Source organism: Cynocephalus volans, chromosome 3, assembly GCF_027409185.1.
Source record: "Cynocephalus volans isolate mCynVol1 chromosome 3, mCynVol1.pri, whole genome shotgun sequence".
Classification (NCBI taxonomy): Eukaryota; Metazoa; Chordata; class Mammalia; order Dermoptera; family Cynocephalidae; genus Cynocephalus; species Cynocephalus volans.
In genome coordinates, this window is record NC_084462.1 from 93727798 (window position 1) to 93754876 (window position 27079).

At 47.1% G+C, this 27079-nt stretch overlaps 1 protein-coding gene across 4 annotated transcripts in view; it reads left to right on the forward strand.

The window, feature by feature from the left end:
• The window catches only part of FRMD5 (FERM domain containing 5), a 348443-nt gene that overhangs the window by 320805 nt on the left and 559 nt on the right, over positions 1–27079 (forward strand). Inside the window, exons 7-15 of one of the 4 annotated variants that reach the window (XM_063090982.1) lie at positions 1258–1345; positions 11284–11372; positions 14403–14466; positions 14994–15085; positions 18154–18228; positions 18964–19032; positions 19978–20084; positions 26342–26685; positions 26865–26912. In XM_063090982.1, the coding sequence (XP_062947052.1) occupies positions 1258–1345; positions 11284–11372; positions 14403–14466; positions 14994–15085; positions 18154–18228; positions 18964–19032; positions 19978–20084; positions 26342–26685; positions 26865–26912 (976 nt within the window). Of the gene's footprint in view, positions 1–1257; positions 1346–11283; positions 11373–14402; positions 14467–14993; positions 15086–18153; positions 18229–18963; positions 19033–19977; positions 20085–26341; positions 26920–27079 lie in introns of those variants that run through there. The other 3 variants (XM_063090983.1, XM_063090981.1, XM_063090980.1) reach the window with 3 other exon arrangements.

The window sequence follows — 27079 nt, forward strand, 5'->3', positions numbered from 1 at the left end:
TCCACCTTCCAGAGAGGGATGAGGAAGCTCCCTGGTAGGGGTGACAGTGCTCCACACAGGTATTTTCTAAATACCTTCCATGTGTCTCAGGTGCGCTGGTGGATGCAGAAGTCTGCATTCACAAGGATACCTACTTACACAGGTTCAGCCTTGTTTTCATAATGTAAAAATGTGTCTGTTTTCTTTCTCCAACTCTAACATGAATTCCTAGCAAGCAGCACAGAGACTAGCCCATAAAGGTGCTGAATGATTGATGCCTCTTCAGAGGGACACTAGAGGGAATCTGGCTTGCTTCTCCCTTGGGTTGGCTTATCTTCTTGCCTACCAGATTACTTGAGCCAAGTGATAAACTTAGAAGTAAGCAACTTTCAGGCCTGCCCACCAGCCACCAAAATTGCTGACCTTACAAACTGCCCACTGAAACCAACCCCCCATCTGCAGCAGTACATCTGCTTTGCCGGGGCTCTGAACCCATGAGTGAGCCAGATGGTGATGCTGTCTGGTTCTGTGTTGAGCTCATCAACACACCTGTTAAAGAGGTAGTTAGAAGGGGAATGAAGCTAAAATCCGCTTCTTCAGAAGACTTGGAACCAGTGCTGATATCTTCCTTTTTCAGCTTGTTTCCTTTTCATAGTCACCACTCTGTGGACAGAGAAAGCTGTTGTGGAGTGCGGGGAGCTCAACACTGTTTCCTACACTTCTCCTACCCTACATTGCCATGTTCCCTTTTGGTAAAAGAAAAAGGTTAGGTGACACCAGCAAAGTATATGGTCCCCTCCTTTGTATTTCAGTCTAGATCACATCACACATGAGAAACCGATGGCGTGCATCCAGCCTATATGTGTGTTTTGTTTGTCCCCATAGAATATAAAATTGTGAAATACCACATAAAAATCATTATCTCAATTCTCTTTAAAAATCACAACATCTAGCAATGCTGAGCCCTGCATTCTCACGTGATCTCAGAGCTGAGGAGCAGCTGTGCTCATTAGATATGGGGAGCACCCCCAGTTTGCCAGTCCCCACCACTTCCTGTGCTCACACTCAGACTAGGTGAGTAGCCTGTCTCACTCTGAATTTCAGTTTCTGACCCTAGACAGAAGTCCCTGAATTGGTCCTAGAATTAAGCATAGAGCGCACTTTATGGAAAAAGTTGAGGTGTGTGGTTCAACCAGAGCACTTCTTAGTAGAAAGTTTACCTCAGGGGAACCTGTGGGAAGAGGAAACTCTGAAATCATCTCATTTTCTTTATTCCAGTGGTCAAACACCAGCAACATCAGAGCTGAACTTCTTAAGAAAAGCACAGACATTGGAGACATATGGAGTGGATCCTCACCCGTGTAAGGTGAGATTTCTGACGGTCAGAGTCCGCTCTGACCTTGCCTCTCTAGAGGGCAACAGGAGCCAGGGAATATGTGCCTGCCCCCAATGGCCCCATTCAATGATCTGCATGATTGGCTCTTTCAGTGACAGATGCCAGAGAAAATGTCTCATTTTGGAAACTGGATACATACTGCATAATTTTATGGTGCCACATCAATGTCAGAGGATCTGAGGCAAAGTCCATCTATGTGACAAATCTGAAACTGGGGCCCCACTTTGGCAGCAGTGGGTAATTTAGTAGAAATGAAAAGATGAAGAATGTGGAAGGCCCCCCACAGGGAACGGTTGGAGGCAGCTGGGCAACTGCCCCCACTTCTGTGACCCGTAATCTAGTTTCTTTCAAGAGTGGGTCTTATTGACTGCAGTGTCATAAGTCACTGCGCAGAACCACAGTGGAGTCACATTTAATCCCATTACGTGCCTCTGAGGGCGACACGGGAACCCACCAGGGAGGCTGCACCCGTAGGAAAACCTGTGTAATGACTTGTGTCTGGCATTTTGGAGAGCACAGGCAGCCACAGTCACTAGTTGTAGCCAGGCAGACCCACGGCCTCTTCCTGTCTCTCTGTGGCTCTGTCCTCCACTTCAATGCCCTGTTGCTTTGACACTGCTGGTGTCAAAATTGCTGGTGTCCACATTTCTGCCCTTCTCTTTCCATGACTAGAGAGGTTTTAGTACCACCAGTAAAAGCAACTCTCAAACTGATCTTAAGGAGACAGTGTCAGCTGGGAGCAGGAAGACAGCAACCTTTTCTTCCTACTAGGTGAGGGAATGCTGTAAGTTTCAAGCAAAACTTAATGAAAGAGTATATATTAGTTCCCTAGGTCCACTGTAACAAAATGTCACAGTCTGGTTGGCTTAAACAACAGAAATTTTTTGTCTAACAGTTCTGGGGACTGGAAGTCTAAGATCAAGTTGTCAGCAGGGTTGGTTCCTTCTGAGGGCTATGAGAGAGGCATCTGTTCCAGACCCCTCTCCTTGACTTGTAGATGGCCATCTTCTCCCTGTGTCTTCTCATTGCCTTCCTTTAATATGTGTCTGTGTCTAAATTTCCTCTTCTTATAAGGACACCAGTTCTATTTGTTTAGGGCCCACCCTAAGGACCTCTGTGAAGATCCTGTCTCCAAATAAGGTCACATTTTGAGGTCCTGAGAGTTGGAGTTTCATCATATGAACGGGGGAGCGGAGGCAGGCACAGTTTAGGCCATGATGAATAGAATAGAAACTAAGCAACACAGTGATATAGGGACAAAGCAGCGTTTCCCTTGACTCCATGGTAAGGTAATGTTGATTTGTTCTTGCCGAAGATTTAATATGAACCTTGAGGACATTCTGGCACTCAGAAACCCTAGTCATCTCCCCTACCTCACAGTTTCCTGTCCACCAACACAGCCTAATGCCAGAAAACCCATATGTTCCTGGGGCCAGCACTGTCAGAAAACATATTCATGCCTGTTAAAACCAAAGAACTGACAGATATTTACAAATTAGCAAAGCTTTCTAAATAATGTCCTCTGTATGACAGATGTAGTTGAAACTCCTCCATAAATTGCTTAGATACTATCAGCAGGGGACTCACACAGGAGAGAAGAGAGCTTTGGAGTCAGCTGGCCCCAACATAGTGGGGTCTTTGGAGGCTTCTCTGAGCCTTACATTTTCATCTGTGTGAAAGTATACAATAGGCGTTCAGTAACTGTGCTCCCTAAACTGCTCAGTCACTCCAGGGCCTTAAATGAGATAGCTGCCTAAAGGTTGATACAGTCTCAGAAGGTGTCAGCTCACCTCTGTGTTTGACCCTGAACCTGCTGAGTCCCCTTGAGGCCACACATGGTGCCCACCTCTTCAGAGATGGGTTCCTGGGCAAGACTCAGAGCACACAGAGGTGGGCAGACAGTGAACCCAAGCACAACAACTGACTAGAGGAAGGTAGGGATTCTCCACTGCTGCCCATGGGGGTCTGGAGGCTACAGTGGCTAGCCTGGTATCCATCCCAAATCCATGTGTACCCCAGGACTGTGGGGCTCCTTGGACACAGAGAGGCTGAAGAGGCTGCAGGGGGGAACCAGCATTCACACCAGGCATTATGAGAGGCCCAGTCCCCTACGTCGTATCATTCAACCCCACAGCATCAACTCCTGGAAAAGGAGGGAAAGAGAGGGAAAAGGAGGGATGGAGGAAGGAAGGAAGTGATGTTTGTGGCACACCTTCCATGGTAGGTCCAGTGGAGTCCTTTCATATTACAAGTGGTCCCCAACTTACAATGATTTGACTTATGATTTTTCCACTTTAGGATGGTACAAAAGCGATAGATAATGCATTCAGTAGAAATGTTACTTTGAGTACCCATACAACCATCGTACAACCGTTCTATTTTTCACTTTCAGTACAGTATTCAATAAATGACATCAGATATTCAGCACTTTAGAATAAAATAGGCTTTGAGGGCTGGTAGGTTGACTTAGTTTGGTTAGAGCGTAATGTTGATAACACCAAGGTCAGAGGTTCAGATCCCTATACCAGCCAGCTGCCAAAAAATAAAAATAAAAATAAGGTAAGATAAAATAGGCTTTTTGTTAGGTGATTTGCCCAACTGTGGGCTAATGTAAGTGTTCTGAGCACATTTAATGTAGGTTAGGGTAAGCTGTGATATTCAGTAGGTTAGATGCATATGATAAATTCATTTTGGACTCACCATGTTTCAGTACAATGGGTTTATCTGGATGTAACCCATCATAACTCAAGAAACTTCTGTATTTTCTCATTTAATCCTCACACCAGCCCTAGGAGGTGGATGTTATTCTCTGTGTTTTATAGATAAAAAGACTGATATTTCCAGGAGACCAGAGTTCATAAGGCCTGAGTGGTAGAGCAAGATTTTGAACTCAAGTCACTTCCCATTGTTATGTACCCCATGTAGAGCAGAGCCCCCAGAAGACTTACTTTGGGGAGAAAGTGGGAGCGATATTCTCACTGGGCTTCCAGTCCCTTATTCCTGGGCCCCATGCTTCTTGCTCCCCCACGGCCACATCAGGGTCTACTGCAGGCTCCAAATGTAGCCCCTCAGCTCCTCACATTAGGCTCTGGCTCAAGATTTCCTCAGCTCTCCCCCAAAAAGAGAGCAGTCTGGGAGCCTTTACTCTTGTCATTAAGTAGAGTCACGTTAGTGATATGCTACCAAGCACTCCCCTTAATGTTGCTACAAGGAGAGCTGAAATAAGCTGGTACACTCAGTGTAATAAATACTGATGATTTCTATTAACAGAGAGGCAATTACTGGGCCCAGGGAATCTGGGGCACACAGCCCCAGGGAGGACAGAGAAGAGGAATCACTTTGATAATTAAATGAGAGCAGAACGACGCTTCAGCTGTGCTCTGTTCTCCTGGACTGATTAAGAAGCTGCTGTTTTTCCTGTACACAGTTTCTTTCTGCCCAGAGTGTCCTTGCCTGGCCCTGGGACCAGGAAGAGGAGATCCTACAAACCCTGGGTAGAACAGCCAGGGACTTCTATTAGCTAGCTGGCTTGCAGTAATATCTAAACTCAAAACTTGCACAAGCCTGTCCTGTATTCTCTGCCTTGACCATCAGCCCCCAGGTCCTGGTGGGAACCCCTGGCAGCTCAAGCCTGTAGCTGCTGGAGGAGGGGAGTGGAGTAAACTGCTGGCAGCACATTGCTGCACCTGTTCCCCAGCCCTTATACCTCCCCAACCTCAGGCGCCACTCTCTTGTTGCATCCAGGTGGCCCAGAAGTTAGTTGTTCACCCTGGATCTCCTGCAGCCCTGGACTGTGGTCTGGGACTGGCTTATAAATCTACTGTGTTAAGGTTCATGGAATAGTTAGTCCTGTCACAAAAGGTGCCATTTATTGAGAGCCTGCATGTGCCAGGCACTCACATATACTATCTCATTTAATCTTTATAACATCACCGCCAAGAAGATATTCTTTTCCTCATTTTAAGATAAGAACACTTGAGTCTCTGAAGGTACAGATAAGAAGGGGTAAGAGGGGGACTAACATGTCCGAAGTTACCGGTAAGGACAGTACTGAGATTGAACAGAGCTGTCTGAGTCTCAGTGCTATGCTTTTTTGATTATTGTTCATGGTCTTCCTTCTAGAGATGGCACTTATTTAGGAACCAAGCATGACTTACTGCTAATTCTGATACAGAGAGGACATAAACTCACAAGATTACTGAAATCATCATACAAAAATTCAGTGTAAGTTCACCAGTGTCTTTATGTCTGCTCTGTATACACCAGGAGAAAATTGATTTCAGCAGGATCTAGGTTAGATCAACCACAAAAATAAAATTACACTGTTTGCTCCTCTACCCTTAAAATAGGATCATTACTTTCATCGTCCAGCCACCTAGCCTCCTCTCTAAATAAGAGCCCCTTCCTCCACCTTAAGTTGCCCCTGACCTCAGAGAAACAGAACAAGAAGGATCAGTTATGACTGCCCCACCCTCAGGTGGGCATCTCTTGGTTGCACGGTGGGGAGGGTGTTAGATTTACTGCTGAAGTGAACTGGAGCAAAGTCATTCACATGGCAAGCTTCTACAAGAATCCCATTTCTGAGCTATCATGGGGTGATACCAAGCCTCTTATAGGGCCCTGCCTCCTCTTCTTCATTTCCATTCTAGTTTTTTGTCACCAAGTTTAAGTATATGGAAACAGGGTGATTTTCATGACTGACTTAAGATTCCCAACTGTGAGCCTTTCACAAATGGGCATAAGTGTCTGGAAAAACATGTGGAATTATCTTCCCTAAGGTTTTTTAAGAGTAGTAGAGGCTTCGTGCACCAAAATGGTATTAGATTGAGTCGTACCCCAGAGAGGGGACAAGATGACCCTGGAGGCCTAACAACCAATACTGCGATGGTTCTGACTTCATCACACCCAGGATTCCTCAGGGTATGGCAGGAGACAGAGCCTACTTCCTTTTTGTCTGAAGGTGGAACCCATGGGGACTGGGCAAAGGTGGCCAGATGTTCCTACTCCTGAGAAGCAGTCCGTGCTTTGATTTCCACAAATCCTTTTCTGGGCAGTGATGGTCTTAGATTGAACCTTTGATGGTGTTAAATTGGTGCAGGTCACATTTGATGGTGGGGTCCTTATGAATGATGATGAATGCAAATTCATTGCATCTCCAAGAAAAACACTGTTGGCCATGTCCTAGCAGTAAGGCCATCTCCCTAAGATCAGATAGAAGTAGTATTTCTTGAGGTATGTATTATTGTCCTCAATTTTATAAATGAGGAAACTGAGGTTTGGAGAAGTTAAGTAAGTCACAGAACAAATAAGAAGCAGAGCTAGCGTTTCCTTATAATAATGGGAGCAAGGAAGCACTCAGATACCTGAGGCTTCTGGGGTCTCATGCCCTAGCGTTCTGGGCTGGGCCCTGCAGGGAACCCTCTCTTGTATTTAATCACATCTCCGAGTGCCACTCCTCTGTGCCAACCTCTCTCCTCCCCAGAGAGCTCCTTGCTCAGCTTCCCATCCCTCTGCTTTCCATTAGGCTTGGCTTCCTGGGGAAGCAGACTTGGAGGTGATTCCAACAGACTGGAATTCACAGTCCAGCTCCAGCCTTTACTTGCTCCATACTTTGAGCCCATCTTCCTTATCTGTAAAGTGGGGGTGAATAACACCTCTTTGGAGGTGGTGTAGTGTAGGAGATCAGAGCATGGGCTTGGGAGCCAGACCGCATGAGTTTGCATTGTAAATTTTAAAACTTCATATTTTCCTGCTGCCTCAACATCCCCATAAATAGACTGTGACATCCTGCCCAGGTGACCAGGTGCACCAGAGTGATAAGGCTGGTCCCTGCCACAGGTTCTCCTTCCTAACCTTCCCTGATCATGACCTAGTAACATTCAAATGCACCAGTGAAATCCCCTCGTGTCTTTTCTTTGTGCCCCACCCTGACCCCCAATAAAAGGTCCTTGCTCACTCTCTAAGGTTCCCCCAAAAGAAGCAGATCTGGGGTCCTAAACCAAGACTGAAGCTCTTTCCACAAGGATGAAAAATTGAAAATAATTTTTTAACCTCACAACTGTAGAAATGAACTAAATTCTTTGACTATTGTCTGATATAGGGTGGGGCTGATGATGTCTGCAGCCTAGTTGTCAGGACCCAGGTTTTTATTCCACCTCCCAGATCCTTTAATGTCTCAGTCCTACAAGCAGTGATTTCATGGGGATGAGAAGGGGACAGGGAGGAAAGACAGACTCCAGCTTGATGAGATGGAAGATCTGAGGAACAGATGACTACTGTCTGTGTCACTTCTCTCCTCATCCCCTTCTCTTTTTGTCACACAGCTTGTTATTTTGCACACAAACCCCAAGGGTAGGTTCACAAAGAAAATGACGTTAGATAGAAGAAACGGGAGATTCCAGAGAGGTGTCAGTGTGGCTGCCCGCTTGTGTTTTCATGCCAGTACAGATGTGAGTTTTCTTGCTGTAATTCAAGTCCTGCTCCTCACTGGCTGCAGAGCCTCATGTGCCAGAGACCAATAGCAAACATTCCAGCTGTCCTCTGCCCTGTGGACTCTCGAGGGCTGGAGTATTGCAGCGGTCTTCAGCGGCGTCTGTTGCATTCGAAGCAGTTGGGAGAATTGTGCTCTTCATACAGGAGACTGGATTGGGATTGTTCAAGGTGGGATGATGTGGCCTCTCCTCAGGGTTCCCACATCAGCCAGACTGGTCAGGAGAGGCTGTTCCCTGCCTTCACTCAGAGGCCAGTCCCGAGAGGTCTGGACTCTACAGGTGAACAGTGCCAACCAGGGCAACCTGGCCAACACTTCCTACCTCATGGAAGGACCCTCTCTTCCCTTTGCCATGGCCACAGGGACACCAGTCACTGAGATGACTCTAGTGGATCTCTAACTGTGTCATGGCCTCTTACCCCTTCCCTTTCCACTCACTTCAGATTCATGGATTACCCAAATCCTCTTCCTCCACGGTCCCCTAACAATGAATGACTTCTTTATTCTAACTTCTCACACCCTCATTTCCTAACTAGCAAACCTTAAATCCATCAACATCAGGCAAAACAGTAGAATGTTAGGCTTTTTTAAAAGGATTTGTATTAAGTTCAACTGATTCAGCTAATCAGTAGCAGCTACGATAATACTGACAACAGCACAGCCACTAGCATTTATTGGTGCCTACTAAGCACAGCCTATGAGGTAGGTAATATTATGAACCCGGATTTTATTACAAAGAGTCCGAAACATGGAGAAATTGAGGGACCTGGCTACGGTCACACAGGAGTGGCAAAGCCCAATCTGGACCTGGGCAGTCAGACCCAGAGCCCATGGAACTGTGGTTTTGACATGGGGGCTCTTCTACGCCATCGCTGCCCATGTGAGCCAGGGTGGAATAAGCAGAGGGAGGCTCTCCCCTCCCCACCCCCAGCCTCTCTCCTCTGCTAAGCCCCCTGCCCACCCCCCACCTCCATCCCTTACTTCTCTCATTATTTCAAGCTGTCTGCTCCCCTCCTGAAGGCCTGACCCTTATTTTCCATCCCTCCTGCTTTTCCTCTGCCTCAGAGAGCATTACAAGACACCCTACCTGCCTCAGCCCCACCTACGCCTTCCCCTCTTGTTTTTGCACTTGTGTACTTCCCCCACAGCAGCCACACTGTCCCCTCTGACCTACCTCATTGTCTTACACCTTCATCTGATAAATATTCACTGCGGCTGTGTTCTACACCAGTACCAATACAGTAGGTCTCTACCCTCGAGTCTCTGTCTGTCTAAGCCTATAGTTTTAGGACTTCCTTGGGTCCTGCCTGCACAGTGAGCAGAAGTCCTCCTGGTGCCCACCCTCTGTCTGAGGCAGATTGCCTCCCTCACCTGCCTCTCCCAGGTATTCTTCGCCCAAAGGCCACCCTGCCCTGACCCATATCTCTGACAAGTCTGCCAGGTTAGCCCTAGTGCCTCTGGCAAGAATGGTGTTTGTGTGCAGTGCCTGGTGCTCAGATATAAATAACCACCACCAAGCACTGATGACAGGCAGGAGGAAATCCAGCCCTGTGGTTTTGCAGTGTCTCCATTCCATTTATTTTTAAACAGCTTTTTGCTGTGCCCATGGGTTGAATGACATTGTGCTTACAGCCAAGTGTCTGGATCATGACAGACCCTGAGGAAAGGACAATAATGGCAATACGTTAGTTGGAAATATTTGCAAAACATATACTTAGTTTATTCCCTAGGCCCAGATGCTCTCACTTGTAACCCCAACTCTAAGAGGCAGTTTTTAAATGAAACTGCATTTTTCCTTGAGACAAGGGTCATGAGGCACTGCAGAGGCCCCACTGTCCTTAGGACCAATCAGGCTGAAAATCTGTTCCATGGAGGCAAACCCTGAGATGGAGAGACAAGGAGAGCTAAACCTCAGGCTGATCTGGCCCGACAGCCATGGATCCCCCCAGCATGCCTCACGCCAGGTGTCTGGCCCTGACTCCATGGCACTACCCTAGCTGTGGCCCAGAAAACTCTCCTGCAGACACATGTGACCAGCATCATTGCATAGTTTTGTGGCCACCTCCACACACTCATACCCTCTCCATCAGTGTTTATGTAGCCTGACAGAGAAATGCTCACCCAATGCTCCTATCACACAGGAAGCCCCTCTGAGTATAACCCTTCGACTGCTGGTCCTCATGGAGCTCATTTTCCCATGGAGGGAACAGTGGCCTGCAGCTTCTCACTATGCTCAGTAAAGCTTCAAGCCTGGTGTTTACAAACTGATGGCGACAGATGACCAGGAGGCCCTCTCTATTTGTTCAGGCACCTCAGGGCTGGTGGCAACTGTTCTACTCGGCCAATTATTTCTTGTCTTTTCTTCAGCTAAACTTTCCTGAGGAATCCCAGTGTGTTAGGACCATCATGATAATGATAACTGCCTCTCTCTCTCTTTAATAACAGCTTTCCAAGATATAATTCCCATATCGTAAAATTCAGCCTTTCAACGTGTGTAATTCAGTGGTATTTAGTATATTCACAGTTATGCAACTATCACCACTGTGTAATTTTAAAATATTTTCATAACCCCCAAAAAGAAACCCCGTACCCATTTAGCAGTCTCTCCCCATCTTATCTCCCCCCCCAGCCCCTGGCAACCAGTAATCTTTTTGTCTCCATGAATTTGCCTATTTTGGACATTTCGTGTAAATGATATCATATAATATATGATCCTTTCTAACTTGCTTCTTTGACTTGACATAATGTATTCAAGGTTCACCCATGTTGTAGCATGTATTAGTACTTCATCTCTTTTACTGCTGAATAATATTCCCTTGTACTATAATATACCACTTGCTTATTCATTTGTCAATAGATAGACATTTTCCACTGGAAAATGGATTGGATTGTCTTCATTGCTTGGCTATTATGAATAGCACTACTATTAACATCCATGTACTAGTTTCTGTGTGGACATATGTTTTCAGTTCTCTTGGGTACATACCTAGGAGTAGAATTTCCAGGTCATATGCTAACTTTATGTTTAACAACTTGAGGAACTTCCAAATTGTTTTCCAAAGTGACTGCACCACTTTATTGCTGCACCCCTCAGTAAGGCATGAGGCTTTGCCATTCACTGTGGATGTTCACAACAACCTTCTAAGCTCATTGTTGTCATTATAACAACACAGTTGTCATTATAATTTACAACTCACAGAAAAGGGCACTGAGGCTCAGTAAGTAACTTGCCTAAGTCATGCCCCTGGCAAGCGGCAAGGCTGGGACTTAAATCACAGTCTTGTGATTCCAAATGCCATACTCTTCCCTCTGTGACCTACTGTCAAGTTTTAACTCTGCATCACCTATGAACAACTGTATTTTTCACCCTTTCACCTCTGCCTGCATCACCCTAGTGAGAAGTTTTTCTGTGTTGCAGGACGTGTCAGGAAATGCTGCATTTCTGGCCTTCACTCCTTTTGGGTTTGTTGTTCTGCAAGGAAACAAGAGGGTCCACTTCATTAAATGGTGAGTGTCTTCATTTCCAAAACAGGCTCTTTATACCTCATCAACTGGGGAGGGGCTATGGTTCCCATGTTCTTTGTCTGTGATTGGGCAATTATGGTTTGGAGCCCTCTTGAAAGCCTTGTGTTGGTAATGGTAACTGATAAAGGTAGTGGTCTCTTCCTAGGGATCCTGTTCTTCCAAAGGGGTGTCCCTGAGAGCCAACAGCCTCTCCAGAGAGAGAAAGGTTGTGGAGGTTTGATTTCTGGGGAGGATAAAAGGCCTGGACTAGAGCCAATGTTAGGGAAGCAAAGTTCCCATGAAAACTGAGTCCTTGGGGGCAGTCACCCACTGAAGGCCATAGCCAGCCCTGCTGAGCCAGCTGTTCTGGAGCATCTCTGTGGAAGGCCCAACTCCCTTGCCCATTCTGCTAATGAGGAAGGCACAGACAGTGATTCCTAAGTCATCCTGTTGCTCTGGCAAAAAAAACCTCCTCAGACCAACCCCCACTGTGGGCATTTTCTCTGCAAGAGCTTAGGTTCTCCTCTGTCTCACTCCTATCTCTCTTTAGGGCTTAAGTGTCTTCAGCCTCCAGGAATCACATCCCCATTCTTTCTTCCTTCCCTCCCTTCTCCCCTCCCACTTCTGGGCTGCAGCTACTCTGAACTGCTTCCTCTCCTGCCCCGTTTTTTGTTTGGGATCTGTTTAGCTGCACGGCTCTGGGAGCTGATGCAGCACAAACTCTGGTTTGTTGATCAACATGAGGTTATCCTGGAGACCCTTTTGCTGACCCATGCAAACATTTGTCAGCCTCATCAGAACATTTTGCATAGTCCACTAAGCCCCTGTGGTTTCTGTACCTTCATAGGCCTCAGACTGTCTTGTCTAAACTGGCCACCTCTTCCAATGGACTTAGATAAGTGGCTTCCTTTGGTCCAGCAGAGCTCAGCGGGGGAAGCCTGCTTTGTGTCTGGGTTCCTTTACCTTCTCCAGAAGAACTAATGAAGAATCTGAGTACAGAGTTGTTTCCTAGTAAGCTTTCCTCCAGGGCCGCTGCAGGTCCTATGCCCTCTTCAGCTCCCCTGCTGAGCTTGTGGTCAGACACCACCTTTCCAACCCATATTGCTTTTGTAAAGAATGGCGACATGATGATCAACCAGAGTGCGAGTGAAACTGCGCCTCCGGCATGCAGAGCCAGATGCTGCTCCTCAGGACAACAGCCACTTCACAAGGCAGCCCTGGAGTTATCAGAACACACCCCAACACACATGTTTCCTAGGCTTCCTCGAGTTGGCCTGCTTCACTGTGCTCTCCATGTGAAGATATGAAAGTTTGGGGTCTCCTGTCCAACAAAATACTTTTCAGGAGAAGACAATGAGCAGTATCAGTCCACAGCTTTCCTAAGTGAGGAGCATTTGCTGCTTGGTACATCCGGGCTGTTCAATGTTCCTTAGAGGGCCCAGATCCTGGACCATATTCTGACTGGGGTAGCTGTCTCATGTGGTCCCTAGTAGGGTACATGTTTAGCTAGCAGCAAGTGGGACATGCCTGTTACAGATAATGCAGTCCCTCAATTACCCCTACCCCTCCAGAAGCCATGATGCTCCCCAGTTCTCCTAGACCCTTCCTCTCTATGGCTTCCCTCGGGTGCCACTTCTTCAGGAAGTCTCCTCTTCACTATGTCCCCACTTAATGATAATAGATGAAAACCTAATCTCACTTTCAAAAGAAAACTCCTTACTTTCCTATCTTGCTTGTTGGAGCCTAGATGATCTGTGTGCTTGTTTATATATTAACCTGTTGGTATTTATTCTCTGTGTGTATGAGATTGATTGATTGAGACGGAGAATGAGAGGGAATCAAACACTGAAGGAATACCATGTGGTTTATATTTACTCAGAACCAATAGTCAGAAGTTGTGAACTTTCATCCTGTTCTAGCCATGATTTCTGGGACCACAGAGAACAAGTGATGTTCCTCTGTCCACTGAATTTTGTCCAGCAGTAAATTATATACGTGGTTCTCACTACCTTTGTGCTCCTTCTTAGAATATTCGGGAAATTTCCCTAGAAATTATAAAGTGGAAGAAGCCAAGTGGAGGCAGATGTACACGATCAGACCTCCTTGGGGGTCCCAGTTGGGTAGAAAAATAAGGACTGCAGCAAGGTGGAGAGGGCCTTGAGTTCCAGAGGGCAGTTGTGTTGGACAGACAGAAGTGAAGTGAGGCCTGGTTCTCTGGCTCTCAGGGACATCCACCTAAGACCCTGGTAATATTTCCATTTTGTAATGTAACCAAGGCTGAGAGCAGGTTGAGGAGGTGAGGTCTAGGCCATGCCATGTACAGTAACCATGTCACTTCTTCTGATTTGTGTCTGTCCCGCGGGTGACGTACCCCAGTATCCTGTTTGCCTCTTTTACTGCAGCCATTCACTGGGCTGGTGGCTTCAAGGATTTTTCTACAATACCCCCTAAGCCCCTTTCCTGGTCAGTACGCTGCATGACTGTTCCATGTAATCTGTTCTCTCTCTTTGGTATGTTGCCCCACCCCTCCCTGAGATTGTTTGACATCTGTCTGCATTAAACTGCATTTTCCATCCAGTGGCACAGTCACCTGAAAGACTCAACTCCCTCAGAACCTGGTTGCATTGTTTTTCATTATTTGCTGTATCTTGAACTTTGGCCTCATCAGCTACCTGTGGCATCTTACGTTTGACAGTCCCATCCAGATAATGCACCTTTGTTATGAACCAAATCCTGAAATGACCCCAGACACTCTACCCAGACTCACTTGCCATGCAAATGTTTCCCTTTTACAGCCACTGTTGATGAGCCCGAAATGCTCCTATCACCCTATTAGTATGATTGACCAGAAAACTGTGAACTATTCCAACAACTGTTCTCTAAGGCCACTGCGCTGCTGTCTTGTTTCAGTTCTAATTTTGGCTAAAATTGTGTCTGAGCACCTTCCAGTGGGGGTGGGCTGTGCATCTACAAGACATAGCTGTGAACAAGCAACCCACAGCAAGGTGACAGGTACTCTCTTTGTGCTTCCAGGAATGAGGTGACCAAACTGAAATTTGAAGGAAAGACTTTCTATTTATATGTAAGTCAGAAAGAGGTGAGTGCTGGCTTCCTTCTCATCATGGAGGGCTGGGGCAATGGGCCAGTTCCTGATGGCCAGAGCTGATTCTAAGGGGTCCAGGTAGAGTTAAGCCACCTGTATGCTAATCCAAGACCAAGGTCAAGACCTGGAGGTGAGGTATGGAGGGGTGGGAAAGCCCTGGAGCACAGGACTTCCTCAGGGTTGTGGATGACACCCAGAGGTTCTTCTTGAGATCCCTACCTCCAAGAAATGGAGTCAAAGTAAGATTCTTCTTTCACATGGAAACTCCAGATGTGAGTGCCATTTTCTCACCAAGAGCTCTCCTGGTTCAACTTGTGCCCACTAGACTTTCTCTGATCTGGCTTGCTAGGTGTGAGGTGATATACTGAAATGAGCTCTGCCCCAGTGGGTCCTGTAGGCCTTTCATTCCAACTAGCCAGCTGCCAGGGGCCCTCCAATAGCTTGGGGGTCAGTGCCCTGGGCTGCTTCACCCTACACTTCTCCATCCTCACTCAGCCATTTCTATGTGCAATTCTTTGCAGGAAAAGAAAATTATTCTCACATATTTTGCTCCAACTCCAGAAGCCTGCAAGCACCTCTGGAAATGTGGAATTGAGAACCAAGCCTTCTACAAGTGAGTGGACATATGTGGTAGGGACCATCTTTATCAGAACCAAAGTCACAAAGGCTACTTTTAGAGGAATGACGGGCAGGCAAATTTGGAGAAACTTTGAGAGAGGAGATATGAGGTGACAAGGCTGAGCTTCCTAGTAAAACTCACCCCTTTCTAGGTCTCTGTACCCTCTGGAGATACAGAGTCAAGGTCCGGGAATGTGTTTCAGCTGAGTTGCCGAAAGGGTCTGCCTTGAGATGTCCTTGGACAGACCCCAGTGGCAGAGCAGTTCTGGGTTTTTGGGGGGTAAGGTTTGGGCCAGAAAATGCCAGTGGGTGCCTAACTTCAATTAACCTGTCCCTGTGGAGCCATTCAGAGCCTTGGGAGGCATAGGGCACAACAGCTCCATAAAGGACCAAGCACAAACGAGAACAGCTAGCTCCCTGGCCCCAGGCCCCAGCCCTAAACCATAGAGAGACTCTGGGGTCTGCTTCCTGGTGGGTGACCTGGTGCTAAGCTGGGGTTGATGGCAGCCCCTCCTGGTGTATCACTGCCAAAGGTGGTGCCAATGACAGGCCAAGTGCCCAGGAACCTGGGATGGAGTGGCTGGAGGTGGGCAAGGGCTTGACTGTTACTAAGAAGCCAGGTTTGGGCCAAAGGCAAAAACTTTGCTTACCAAAGCATTTTGTAAAGTATGTGAGGATTTTATGTTGTTTTCTTTGATTAAGAAAGTGGTTATAAAAGCATTAAGGAGCACAGAAATGGCCCATTGAGAAACAGGGGTGATACCAGGTAAAGTATGTTTCATTAAACTCCTCAGTCTTGTTTTAAAAATAGAATGTGGGCTGGCCAGTTAGCTCAGCTGGTTAGAGCGTGGTGCTGATAACACCAAGATCCAGGGTTCTATCCCTGTACCAGCCCCCAAAAAAAAAAAAAAAAAAAAAAAAAAGTAACATTATGATTTATGCTTTAATAAGATGTATCTTAGTCAGGACAAGGCAAGACAGAGTGTGTAGTATATTCCACCCGGGGTGAGCCTGCTCTCACCAAATGTCCCTGACAGGCCAGGTTCTTCCTCCAGTAACCTGAAGGATCCTGAAGAGATGAGAATTTCTCAGGCTGAGTGGGCACCATCCTCCTCCCTGTAACCAGACTCTCTGCCACCTGCTGGCTGCTATGGGATGCCAGCTGGCAGAATTGCTCTCATCCCAGTTACCAGGGCCACAGCCCAGAGCCTGTTTCCTAGGAAGCTTTCTGAATTGCTTAATATTCACTGTACATTTGATACCAGAATCAGGGACGAACTGAATGGTCAGCTTGAATTCTAACCTGAGTGAGCTTCTTTCTTCTCCTGAGGAAGACACTCAAAAAGTGTTGTAAAGTTCCCTCCCATTCAGTCCCTGTTGTCCAGGGAAAGCCAGGAAAACATTTCTTTTCTTTTGCTACCACCTTCCCTTTGCCTGTGAGGACAGACCCCAGGTTTTGCCAGTTATATGAACCTGGAGATAAGCAATTTGAGATGCAAATTTCTGCTTGTGGGGCCAAGGAGTAGCCCAGGAAGGACCAGATTCCCTGGTCCTCCCCAATAGACAGGAAGGCACTGGCAGACAGGGGCTTCTCCACACTTGACCTATCACTGTCCTGGGGACGGTGTACTTGGAAGTGTTCTCTTTCTCTCCACCAAAGTACCTAACACACACAAAAGTGATTTCCTTTTCTCTCATCTTTCCATGCCTCCAGCACCATTTCTTCAGGCCTTTGTTCTTTCATCTGTGTCATGGGAACAGAAGTGTGCTTCTGAACCTGTGACCAAACTCAGTTTCTGAGTCTTTCCACACCAACCCAGCCCTGCCACCATGCACACTGGAGACTGAGGTCACTTTTCACCGTTTTCCATTGACTCTTTAATGTTCTAAGTGTTAAAGCCTCTAGTCTGGGTCAGATACCTAGTTATGCCAAGTCTTTGGCAGCAGCCACTTTGGCCTTGCTCTCAGCATCTCTCACATACAGATCACCAGTCACGCCTTTGGCCTAGTGCCTTGAAGGGAGCCGGGTCAGACTTGAGAACAGGCTTAGGCAGAAGGGCAAGTGGTCTGAGATCTCATGGAGCCCTGAGACATGTAGGGATGGGGTCTCCCAGGAACTGCTCATAGATTGGGAGGATAATTCTCCTTGCCTGCTCATGGCAAAGGCCTCAGTCCCAGATGGGTTCCTGGCTGGATTAGTACTATGTTACCCTGGGTGTGTTGCAAGTGAGTCGAGTCTTGGGAGACTTCTCTCCAGGCACTCTGCCCAAGCTCACTTTTCTAAATGTCAGCAAAGTCACCTGGGAGGATGTTTTACAGTGCCCATGGCCTTCCAGAGTCTCCACGTCAGCTGTCTGCAGCCTTGAAGTGATGTTAAATAGGCACTCTGGGGGAGGGAGGATGGTTCCAAGTTCAAATAAATGATGGAACTTTTTATTTACATTAAGCTAGTTTCTTCACTGCAGGACTTCTCAGTCTTTACTCTGATAACGTATTGTAGGACTCTCCAAGAGCGAGATGGGACAGGAAGGGCAGCCCCTACGCTCTTCTCCACCCACAGTTACCCAGACATAGACATGAAGCATCAAATACTAGGACTGGAAGGGATACCTGAGGTCCAGTAGTCACAGCTCCATCATTTTATAGGTAAGAAGATTGAGGCTAAGAGAGGGAAAGAAATGTGCCCAAGGTCCTACTGCTAATAAATGACCTGGTTGAGATTAGATGAGTGGCATTCTATTACTACCCCAGACCTTCATCCCTAACATTTCTTCTCCCAGTCCTCCTGATGAACCCCATGGAGCATTCTTGGGGAGCCTTCACTCGCCTGATGTTGAAATGGGTTTCCATGTGATTGTCCCAGGCACTGAGGCAGGAGGGCAGGTCACCATAAGCTTAGCCCTCAGATCCTAAAGGAGAGTCAGAGACAAGCATGGGCTATGGAGGGCTTTTCCTAAATCGAGTTTCCTCAAGTAGCCTTTGGAAGGACCTGAGAACGCGCTGCTGTAGCCTGTGTGAGGCAGTTTCAGGCCATTTGTCACACTAGACTTTGCCTTGCTGCAGGCTGGAGAAGTCAAGCCAAGTCCGCACAGTGTCCAGCAGCAATTTATTCTTTAAAGGGAGCCGGTTCCGATACAGGTAAATAGTGACAGTAAGTAACCATTATGGATCTATTTTCAGACCCTTCTCTAGAAAACAGTCACTCGGTAGTCCTTATCCTTGAAAACAAAGAAACTGGGGGGCCGAGCCCGTCGCGCACTCGGTAGAGTGCTGCACTGGGAGCGCGGTGGCGCTCCCGCCGCGGGTTCGGATCCTATATAGGAATGACCGGTGCACTCACTGGCTGAGTGCTGGTCACGAAAAAACGACAAAAAAAAAAAAAAAAAGAAACTGGGGGACTGTCAGAAAAGCCTAAGATTTCTATCCTATTCTCCTGTCTCCTAACCCTTTTACTATTTCTTTCCTTTCCTATAGCTGCTTGTCTGTAGGGTTTAAAATATGTGTATCTTCTCCTCCTTCCAACAGCAGCAAAATAAGAACTTTAACAGTGATTCTTTTCATGTCTCACTGTCTAAAGTGTTGTTTTTGGCAATATTATTGGAACATGCTGGACAATGAGGAATCATTCCTAAATGGGAATGGAAGATCCCAAAGACTCCAGAGATGGAGAGAGCTCTCTCAGACAGGCTGTCAGGATGTTTTGGAACTCTTTAATTTCTAAAGGCCAGCAAGCAAGCCTTTCTTAGTTACCAAAACATTGGGGAAAAGAGGCCATTTCCCAACTCAGCTAAAGCACCTGAGATGTGGGAGAGGTGCCCAGTCCTGGAACACTGTCTCATTTCTTGTTGCTTCTTTTTATTACACTACTTACAGTGGCCGAGTCGCAAAGGAAGTAATGGAGTCAAGTGCCAAGATCAAACGAGAGCCACCAGAAATACACAGGTAGGCTGCCGGGGCTTCTTGCAAAACCAGTTACAGCTCGGATTCCAGAATCTCAAATGACCTAGCAATTTGAATACTATGAAGCTCCTGGCCACAATGGTTACCAGAAGGGGTGGAATAGGACAGGAAAGTGAAGAAACCTGCCTCAGCTGAAGATATGGGGAGAAATCTTTGAACCTTGATGGAGAAGGAGGGAAGGAGGAAGGGCTGCTTGCAGATAGTACATCAGACCCAGGTGCCACCTCACTCAGTAATTCTCTTCTGCCTTCCCAAGTCTTGACATTAATCATAGACCATGGAATATGAGTCCAAGTAGCAATATTTCATTGGTTCTGGAATCAGTCCATTAGAGGAAACCAGCGATAGCCCCACAGTCCTGCCACGCTGGATCTAAAATAGTTTTGGGATCCATGCTTCATGTATATACATAAATCATGCATTTCCAGAAGGCAATTTCCTAGAATCTGGTAACGGTCAGAAAGAATATGCTTGGCCAAGAAGGCTCAGATTTGCCAACCTGACTACCCCTCTGGGAATGAGAGCATTACTGCCTGCCCCTCCACATGGAGGCCCCCGTCAGCAGCAACTTCTACTGTAAATGAGGGGAAGCTGCCAGTATCGGTTTTCAGGCATATTTTCAGGAGTATTGCTCTTCCTGGGGCTCTACTTCCTGACAGTCCTGCCCCTGGAGACCAGTGGCACTGTTGCCACACTAAAGAAAGGTTCAAGTGGCTCTGGGATATAAGGAGGTGGAGGAGTTTGAAGCAGTGATCCAGGGGCCACAGGCAAAGAGAAGGTATTAAAGATTAAAAAAAAAAAAAAAAAAAACACCAAAACTTAAATTAATATAGCCAGGCAATGCTAATAGCCAGTATTGAAATTCAAGTCCCCACCACATTTGTCTGTGCACTGAATTAACAAGGTTCTCTTTTTCTTTAACCTCAGAGCAGGGATGGTTCCCAGCCGGAGCTGTCCCTCCATAACCCATGGCCCAAGGCTGAGCAGTGTCCCCAGGACCCGCAGAAGAGCTGTTCACATCTCCATCATGGAAGGTGAGCATGAGCTCCTGGAGATGACTGCTGGGTTCCTCCAAGTTGTGACATGGCAAGTTCCTCCTCAGAGACCTTGAAGAGAGGCTAATTTGCTTTAGAGATAGCAGCCAGTTCCTCAGGAGAAAGAGCCTCCAGGGGCACATGGAAGGTTTTATCCCGTGGATGGGAACACGAGCAGGGGGTAAAGTGGGGGACATCCCACCCAGGCCTGCTGTGCTGTAGTCCAGGATGGGGGGTTGTAGATCAGAGGTTTTGGATGAGTCCTGTGGGAGATTTGTGTATGTGAGATCTAGCAGGTTCCACACAGTTCTGAAATTGCTTTCCATCAAGTGGCTTTTCACTTGTTTTCTAGATCTGACCAATCTCCATAGATTAAATGATCAGATGGCTGAGATAGATAACCAAGAAATGAACTCTTGGTTCTGAGGCATTCCAGTAGTTGCCACCACCTTCTACTTCAGTTGTAGAAATCTGTCCTGTTGCTATTTGAATTCCTTACCACTGGCTCAGGAAATTCATTACACTTCATCTCTCTCTACCATTCCCTCCCTTTGGAGGAGGCAGAAATGGGAAGAGAGAGAAATTCTTTGTGTCTTCACTGAACTAGATGCCCCAATAGCTGAGGCCAATAAACTCTCCATTCTCTCTATTCTCTAGGTAGTTAGGACTGTTAGGACACACTCTCAGAATATTGCCGTCTAGCGATTGTCACTGACCCAGCTCACCCACAGTCTGGATATGGGTGTAAAGTTGAATGCTTTTATTCCTGAAGGTGATGTTTTTGTAAGACCTCAGAAGATCTCGAACAGCAGGACACAGCAGCAGGATTGCTTCAAACCTGTCTCTCTCCTGGGATTAATGAGGTAGAAGCTGGGGAGGAAAGGCCCTTTGCCCTTTCCAAGGGAATACTGCTTGTTAATAAAGAATTGCTCAGGGTAGGAAAGACTTTTGCTCTGCTGTTTCCCTGGAAGGATGTGTGGTTTGTGTTTAGGATTTTAGGATGTGTCACTGAGAGTAAGACTCCGTATCACGTGAATATGGTATATAACTCCAGTCTAGGGGTTGAGAATCCTGGCTAGACAACCACCATCAAGTTACTTAACTATTTGAGTATCTTAGCTGCTGCACTTGTAAAACAGGGACACCTTCCTTGCCTACCCCCCATGTGTTGCAAGGAGGCTAACATATGCAGAAGTACTTTAAAGAGATCAAAGCGTTTACTAGTTAGGCAGCAAGCACAGTGCATCTTTGACTCCTGGTCAGGAAGTCAAAGATGAGGTTGAGTAGGAGCTCCGCCACACACTTTCTGGGGCAGGATGCTTAACCTATCTGAGCCTCCTGCCCCCACCAAGGAATGGAGTGTGGGTATGGGAGTGTGCCTTGTGAGATGCCAAGAATAATCGCTATGCAGGGTGTGAAATTACTGAGATCTGACCATCATCAGACATAGCGTACTGGTTTTTCCTTCCACCTTAAGCTGAGCTAGAGAAGTGAGCATGGCTCTCCACTGCCCCTCTTCCTTTGGGGTGTACATCTCAGGAAAGTAGAATGAATTTCTTCTCCTCTTTTGAGGAAACATAACTCTCCCCTCTCTGTGTCCCTTTTTCCCAATCACCCTGAGGCAGAAGACAGTAGTTTCATTCCCAGGCTTCTACAGAAAGTTGGGACAGCTGTCCTCCAAAGAAAAGGCTAACCCCTGGGGAAGCTGGCACTAAAGCAGGGTATAAAATAGGAGAGGAACCTCATGCATGTCTACTTCCCAGAATAGGGAAGAATGTCTAACAAAACCAGCATTCCCAGAAGAGGGAAGGGTAAGGCTGTCTGTGTTGGAATAGCTTTCAAGTAGGGTTAGCAGAACAACTCAGAAGTGGGAAGAACATTCCCCATGTTCACCCAAGACAAGCTGTGAGGCTGCCTTAGTTCCCGACCCAGCTCTGGCTTTACTTCCAGCCTCCTCCCAGAACCTATCTCATCCCATTGCAGCAGCATGTTCCTTGTCCAAACTATTCACTGTTGCTTGCAAAATGCCAGAGGAGGGTATGGGGAGATGCTGCTGAGGAGCACAGACTCCCGAGAGCCAGGGCACTTCCTCAAAGTCTCAGCCTCCTAGAATTTCACACTTGGCAGATTATGGCTCAGCTGGCACCCACATGCTATTCACCAAGTCAATCTGCTCCTCACACCCTGTGCCCAAGGCTCAGCAGGCAACACAGTCTATGATCCCAGTCATGGCCCTCAGCCCAGGACCCATTAGACTCAGGAGGCGGTAGGTAAAAGAAACTAAGAACTGACCCCACAGGAATGAATCTCACAGGCTCACAGTGAAGAGAGGAGGGTGGAAATCTGGTTTGAATGTGGAAAAAATAAAAGATTTTAGCAATTAAATGGTTTTATCCTAGGGGCTACCAAGTCTATGGAAATAAAGAATGGATTATTTTCCAGGAGGCAATATTTCAGATGCACCATCTCTCAAGAGGGAATGTTGCCTTTAAAAGTCCTAACAAACACAGCTTTTACAATTTATGGACATTTGAAAGTGGTTCATGCTCCATCAAAGATTGCTTTCCTATAGTCCTTATGGCCTATAAATCAGTAGTATCACAGAAACCATTTGACTTTTCCAGGGAAGGTTTATTTGCTATCTCCAAAAATAATGGGGAAAAAATTGTAAAAGCATTAACATACTAGTTTGAATAAAATCATGTAATCCCAGTGAACTGGGACCCTTTAAAAAATGACTATGAATTGGGTAGCCCTACCCTCTGCTCTTAGATACTTAGGAATGCCAAGATAACACGTGCAATTAATGTAAGCCTGACCCAGAGAGGACTCTCAGGTCTATCTTTTTTTTCCACTCATTGTGCCCCATGGGGTGCCGCTCAGCAGCAGGGGGCTGATAGAATAGAGCCCAGTGGAGGATGGGACACAGCCCATTTCCAGTCCCAGAACCACCTTGTTCTTCAGAGCCACCCAGCCCAAAGCTGGTGTTGACTTTGTTGGCACCTGGGCAGGCCTGTACTGTATGTGGCCTGGATGAAGCCCAATGTCTTTGTAGCTTTACGTCCTGGTTTTTCTGGGACAGTCTTGCTTCCCCTACCCTCTGGGATTGTTCCCTGCCGTCTCTGTCCCTCACCCTCTGAGAGGCTGGGGCCCTTATATGGGCCTCAGGGAAAGAGCTACAGGCTGGGGAAGCATTGCTTTTTATGGCTCTAAGTGCTTCTGACGAAATCCAGTCTCCTGATAACGTCGGCCTCCCAGAGCTGCTCCTTCCTTGCAGTTCAGCCTGATCTGAGGCTCAGGGAGCTACCTTCTTTCTCCAGCACCAGCGACACTGCTAAGGGCTGCCACGGTGTGGGATCAGAGAAAATCCTTTGTCCCTAGTTGGCTTTCTGTCCTTTTCCTCTCTGTATCTCCCCTGCCTGGCTGGTTTCCCTGAGGAGATCAGCTGGTTTCCACTGAAGAAGGATCTGCCTTCCTGGGCCACCATGGGGAAGAGTCTGATTAAGATTCACACCAGAGTCCGTGTACAGCTCCGGTTGACTAATCATTGCTTTCGGCCCCTAAGTGTGCGCATCCTGAGGATGGGGCCCCGGCTCCAGGGTAGGGTCCTGACTACTGGGCCCCCCATCCCACTGGGAGTTACCTCTGGTCAAGGGGATCAGCTGGAGCACCTCCAAGGTAAAAAAAAAAAAAAAAGACACTTTGTTTTGCTGTGCCACTTAGCCCAGATCCTTCCCATGGTACCAACCCATCCCAGAATAACAAGTTTGATGAAGGGGCGGGGTGGATGGTGGCTTCTGGAGTACTGAAAGCTGAATTTCTGCCATAAGACTAACCTGGTATGGAATGATGACCTTACAGGTGAGGTGTTCTGTTGAGGGAGCAGAAGACTAATATTTACTGAGCAATTGTATTTGCCAGGCATTCTACTAGAAATGCATACCTATCCATTATCTTGTTTACTGACAGTACCAACAAGTCACAATATAACGTGGCTTCTGACTTGCTCTCCTCTGATGTTACAGGATTTTCCTCTCTTCTTCCCCAGCAAGCTTACGGCTTAGTTGTAGGCTAAGCTAAGCTTGCGCTGAAGTGGCTACTGACGGCTAAGCTGGCCATACTTTGTAAGATCTGGCAGTCATAGCTATCCTTGTTAAGGGACAGGCTTTGGAACAGTGTCATGTGCCCTGTGGAATGGGACTGAGGTTCCAGAGAAAGGGGGCAGAGGAGTGCTTACAACATGCTGCCATCAGGGCCTTATGGTTTCCGTTTTATCAGTGACCCATAACACACTCCAAGGTCCATATTCCTCATGCTGCATGTGCAAATGGGGATGTTGGGGGAGGAATACTGGGTAAAATAAAGAGACATCAAAGGAACATCAAGAGCTCTGGAACAAAGGACAGGGGCTCTTAATTTCATGTTATTTCACAATAGTTTCTTGGGCAATTGGGACTTAAAGCTAAGGCAGGTGCAGGCTGTTGACTTAATCCATCCTGGCCCATTGTTCCATTCCCATGAATCCAACTCCACGATCAGTAGCACCATGAAACAGAGGCTTGGATTCCATCCTTGGCTTTGCCATTAACAACCAACCACATGACTTTAGGCAAATTATGTAACCTCTTGCCTGCACTACTTAATGGAGCTGTTGAAAGATAAAGTGCTTTATAACATTTAATACATTATACAAATTTAGTATTGTAGCATAGGAACAATCAAAATATAGCTAGGACCACAAGGAGCTTCTGAAAGCAGAATTTGAGAACTGTGGTAAATGTACCAATGGTGAGGAGATGGGGAGTCTAGGTGGATAGCAGGTGCCCTGCTATTGCCCCCACCCCCCACCCGGTCCTACTCATTCATAACCCAGATTCTAGGGTTCATACTTCTGGAGAATCCCTACTGTGCCTGTGCTAAGACGGGCTCTGCCAGGCAGGCTGCTGGGGTACAAATAGCCAAGCCATGGAGGAGCCGAGGAAGATGCAACACATTTTTGAGAGGTTACTGACACCTTTTTAAAAAAGACCTTTGGGCTTCTGGAGCTAGCTCTGAACTGAAAAACTCCCTAAGCAGCCCTAGTTAGTTCAAACCTGCACTGAGCTGGGAATCTGGTTCGGTCTGGGACCGTCAGGGTCTATTTCAGAGCAATAGAAGGGGACTAGCTTTTCTTGTCATAGGCCACCAAGGCAGGGAGAGCTGCACTGGCACTACCAAGATGGCCAGGAGTGGAAAATGCAGATGTTGAACCTGAACTAAGAAGCCATTTCCTTGGGAGCACTGTGATGTAAGCCATACTTGGTGACTATAAGCCCAGAGGCTCTGGCCTGGGTGGCTATTGTTTAGTTGAGGACGTAACCAACACCTGTTTTCCCTGCCAGCGCTTGAACCCTGTGAGTCTTAGAAAGAGAAATGTTCCATCTGAGAAAGAGATAATGAGTAGTTTTAGGGGCCAGAAGACCATTTCTTCTAACAAATGTAAGAAGGTCCCCCTGACCCAACAAGATCTGATTGACTACTTTGCACTCAGGAGTTTCTAAAGATATGAGAGCTGTCAGCCTATTATACACCCAGATCCTTCTAAGGTGAAAAGAGGCAGTTGGCCAGGGATTACTCCCCTTCTGCATCAGGAAGCACTTAGGCATAGCAGAGAGGTTTCTGCTATCCCACAAGGTCAGTACAGTAGAACTGGGAGGCTGAAGAAACTGATAGAAATTGTAGAACTCCAAAAGACTGACCTCATGAGCTCAAGACACTGTGTACTGGGTTGTTAACAAGGATGCCCAGTTAGTATTTGACAATTATTTAGGATTTGATGAAGTCCAATTAGGCAAAAACATTCTCCTTCTCCCGATTACTGCCTCTCAAGGCCCTCCACCCAAGAGGCAGACTTGAGATCTCTGAACCCTGGCCCCAGCTCTGCATCAGGGATAGCCTGTGACTCAGATTCTCTTTCAAATTGGGATTAAAACCAGCCCCAGGGCACCAAACGCAGGAAAGGCAGAATCTTTAACAAAATAGGCCAAGACTATAAGCAAAAAGCAAAAAACAAACAAACAAAAACCCCACAAAAAACTTCCAAAATGGCCATTCTGATTTCTGCTGCTTCTCTTGTCTTATTCTTGATGTATAAAAATGGAGTGCAACTGGTCACGTGCGTTGCGCAGAGGGGCACCTGATTAAACAGAATGATTGCCATCGCACAGCAGTATGTGTTGGGACACAGAAAGCCTACATGTGTTCCTTTTGCCTTGCAGGCCTAGAGTCCCTGCGGGATAGTGCCCATTCCACACCGGTGCGTTCCTCTTCCCACGGGGACAGCTTTCTGCCTCATGTGAGAAGCAGCAGGGCAGACAACAACGAACGAGTAGCTGTGATTGCAGATGAGGCCTACAGCCCTGCAGACAGCGTGCTGCCCACCCCCGTGGCTGAGCACAGCCTGGAGTTGATGCTGCTTTCCCGGCAGATCAACGGAGCCACCTGCAGCATTGAGGAGGAGAAGGAGTCTGAGGCCAGCACCCCAACTGCTGCTGAGGTGGAGGCCCTTAGGGGAGAGCTGAGGGCGCTGTGTCAGGGGCACGGCGGGCCAGAGGAGGAACAGGTGAATAAATTTGTTTTAAGTGTCCTCCGTTTGCTCCTTGTGACCATGGGACTCCTCTTTGTTTTGCTCCTCCTCCTGATCATCCTTACCGAGTCTGACCTTGACATTGCCTTTTTCCGCGATATCCGCCAGACCCCTGAGTTTGAACAGTTCCACTATCAATACTTTTGTCCCCTCAGGCGATGGTTTGCCTGCAAAATCCGCTCAGTGGTGAGCCTGCTCATTGACACCTGAGAAGGCATGACTCCTCCCAGTAACTAGCCAGGTGGACCAAGGAGCCCAGCTACTCATTCCCAGCAATGGGACCCATTGCGGAACCATCGGCACATATACCAAATCCTCCTCTCATGACTCAAAAGTCCACTGCAGCCTAGGAGGGTTTTTTCCAGAAGAA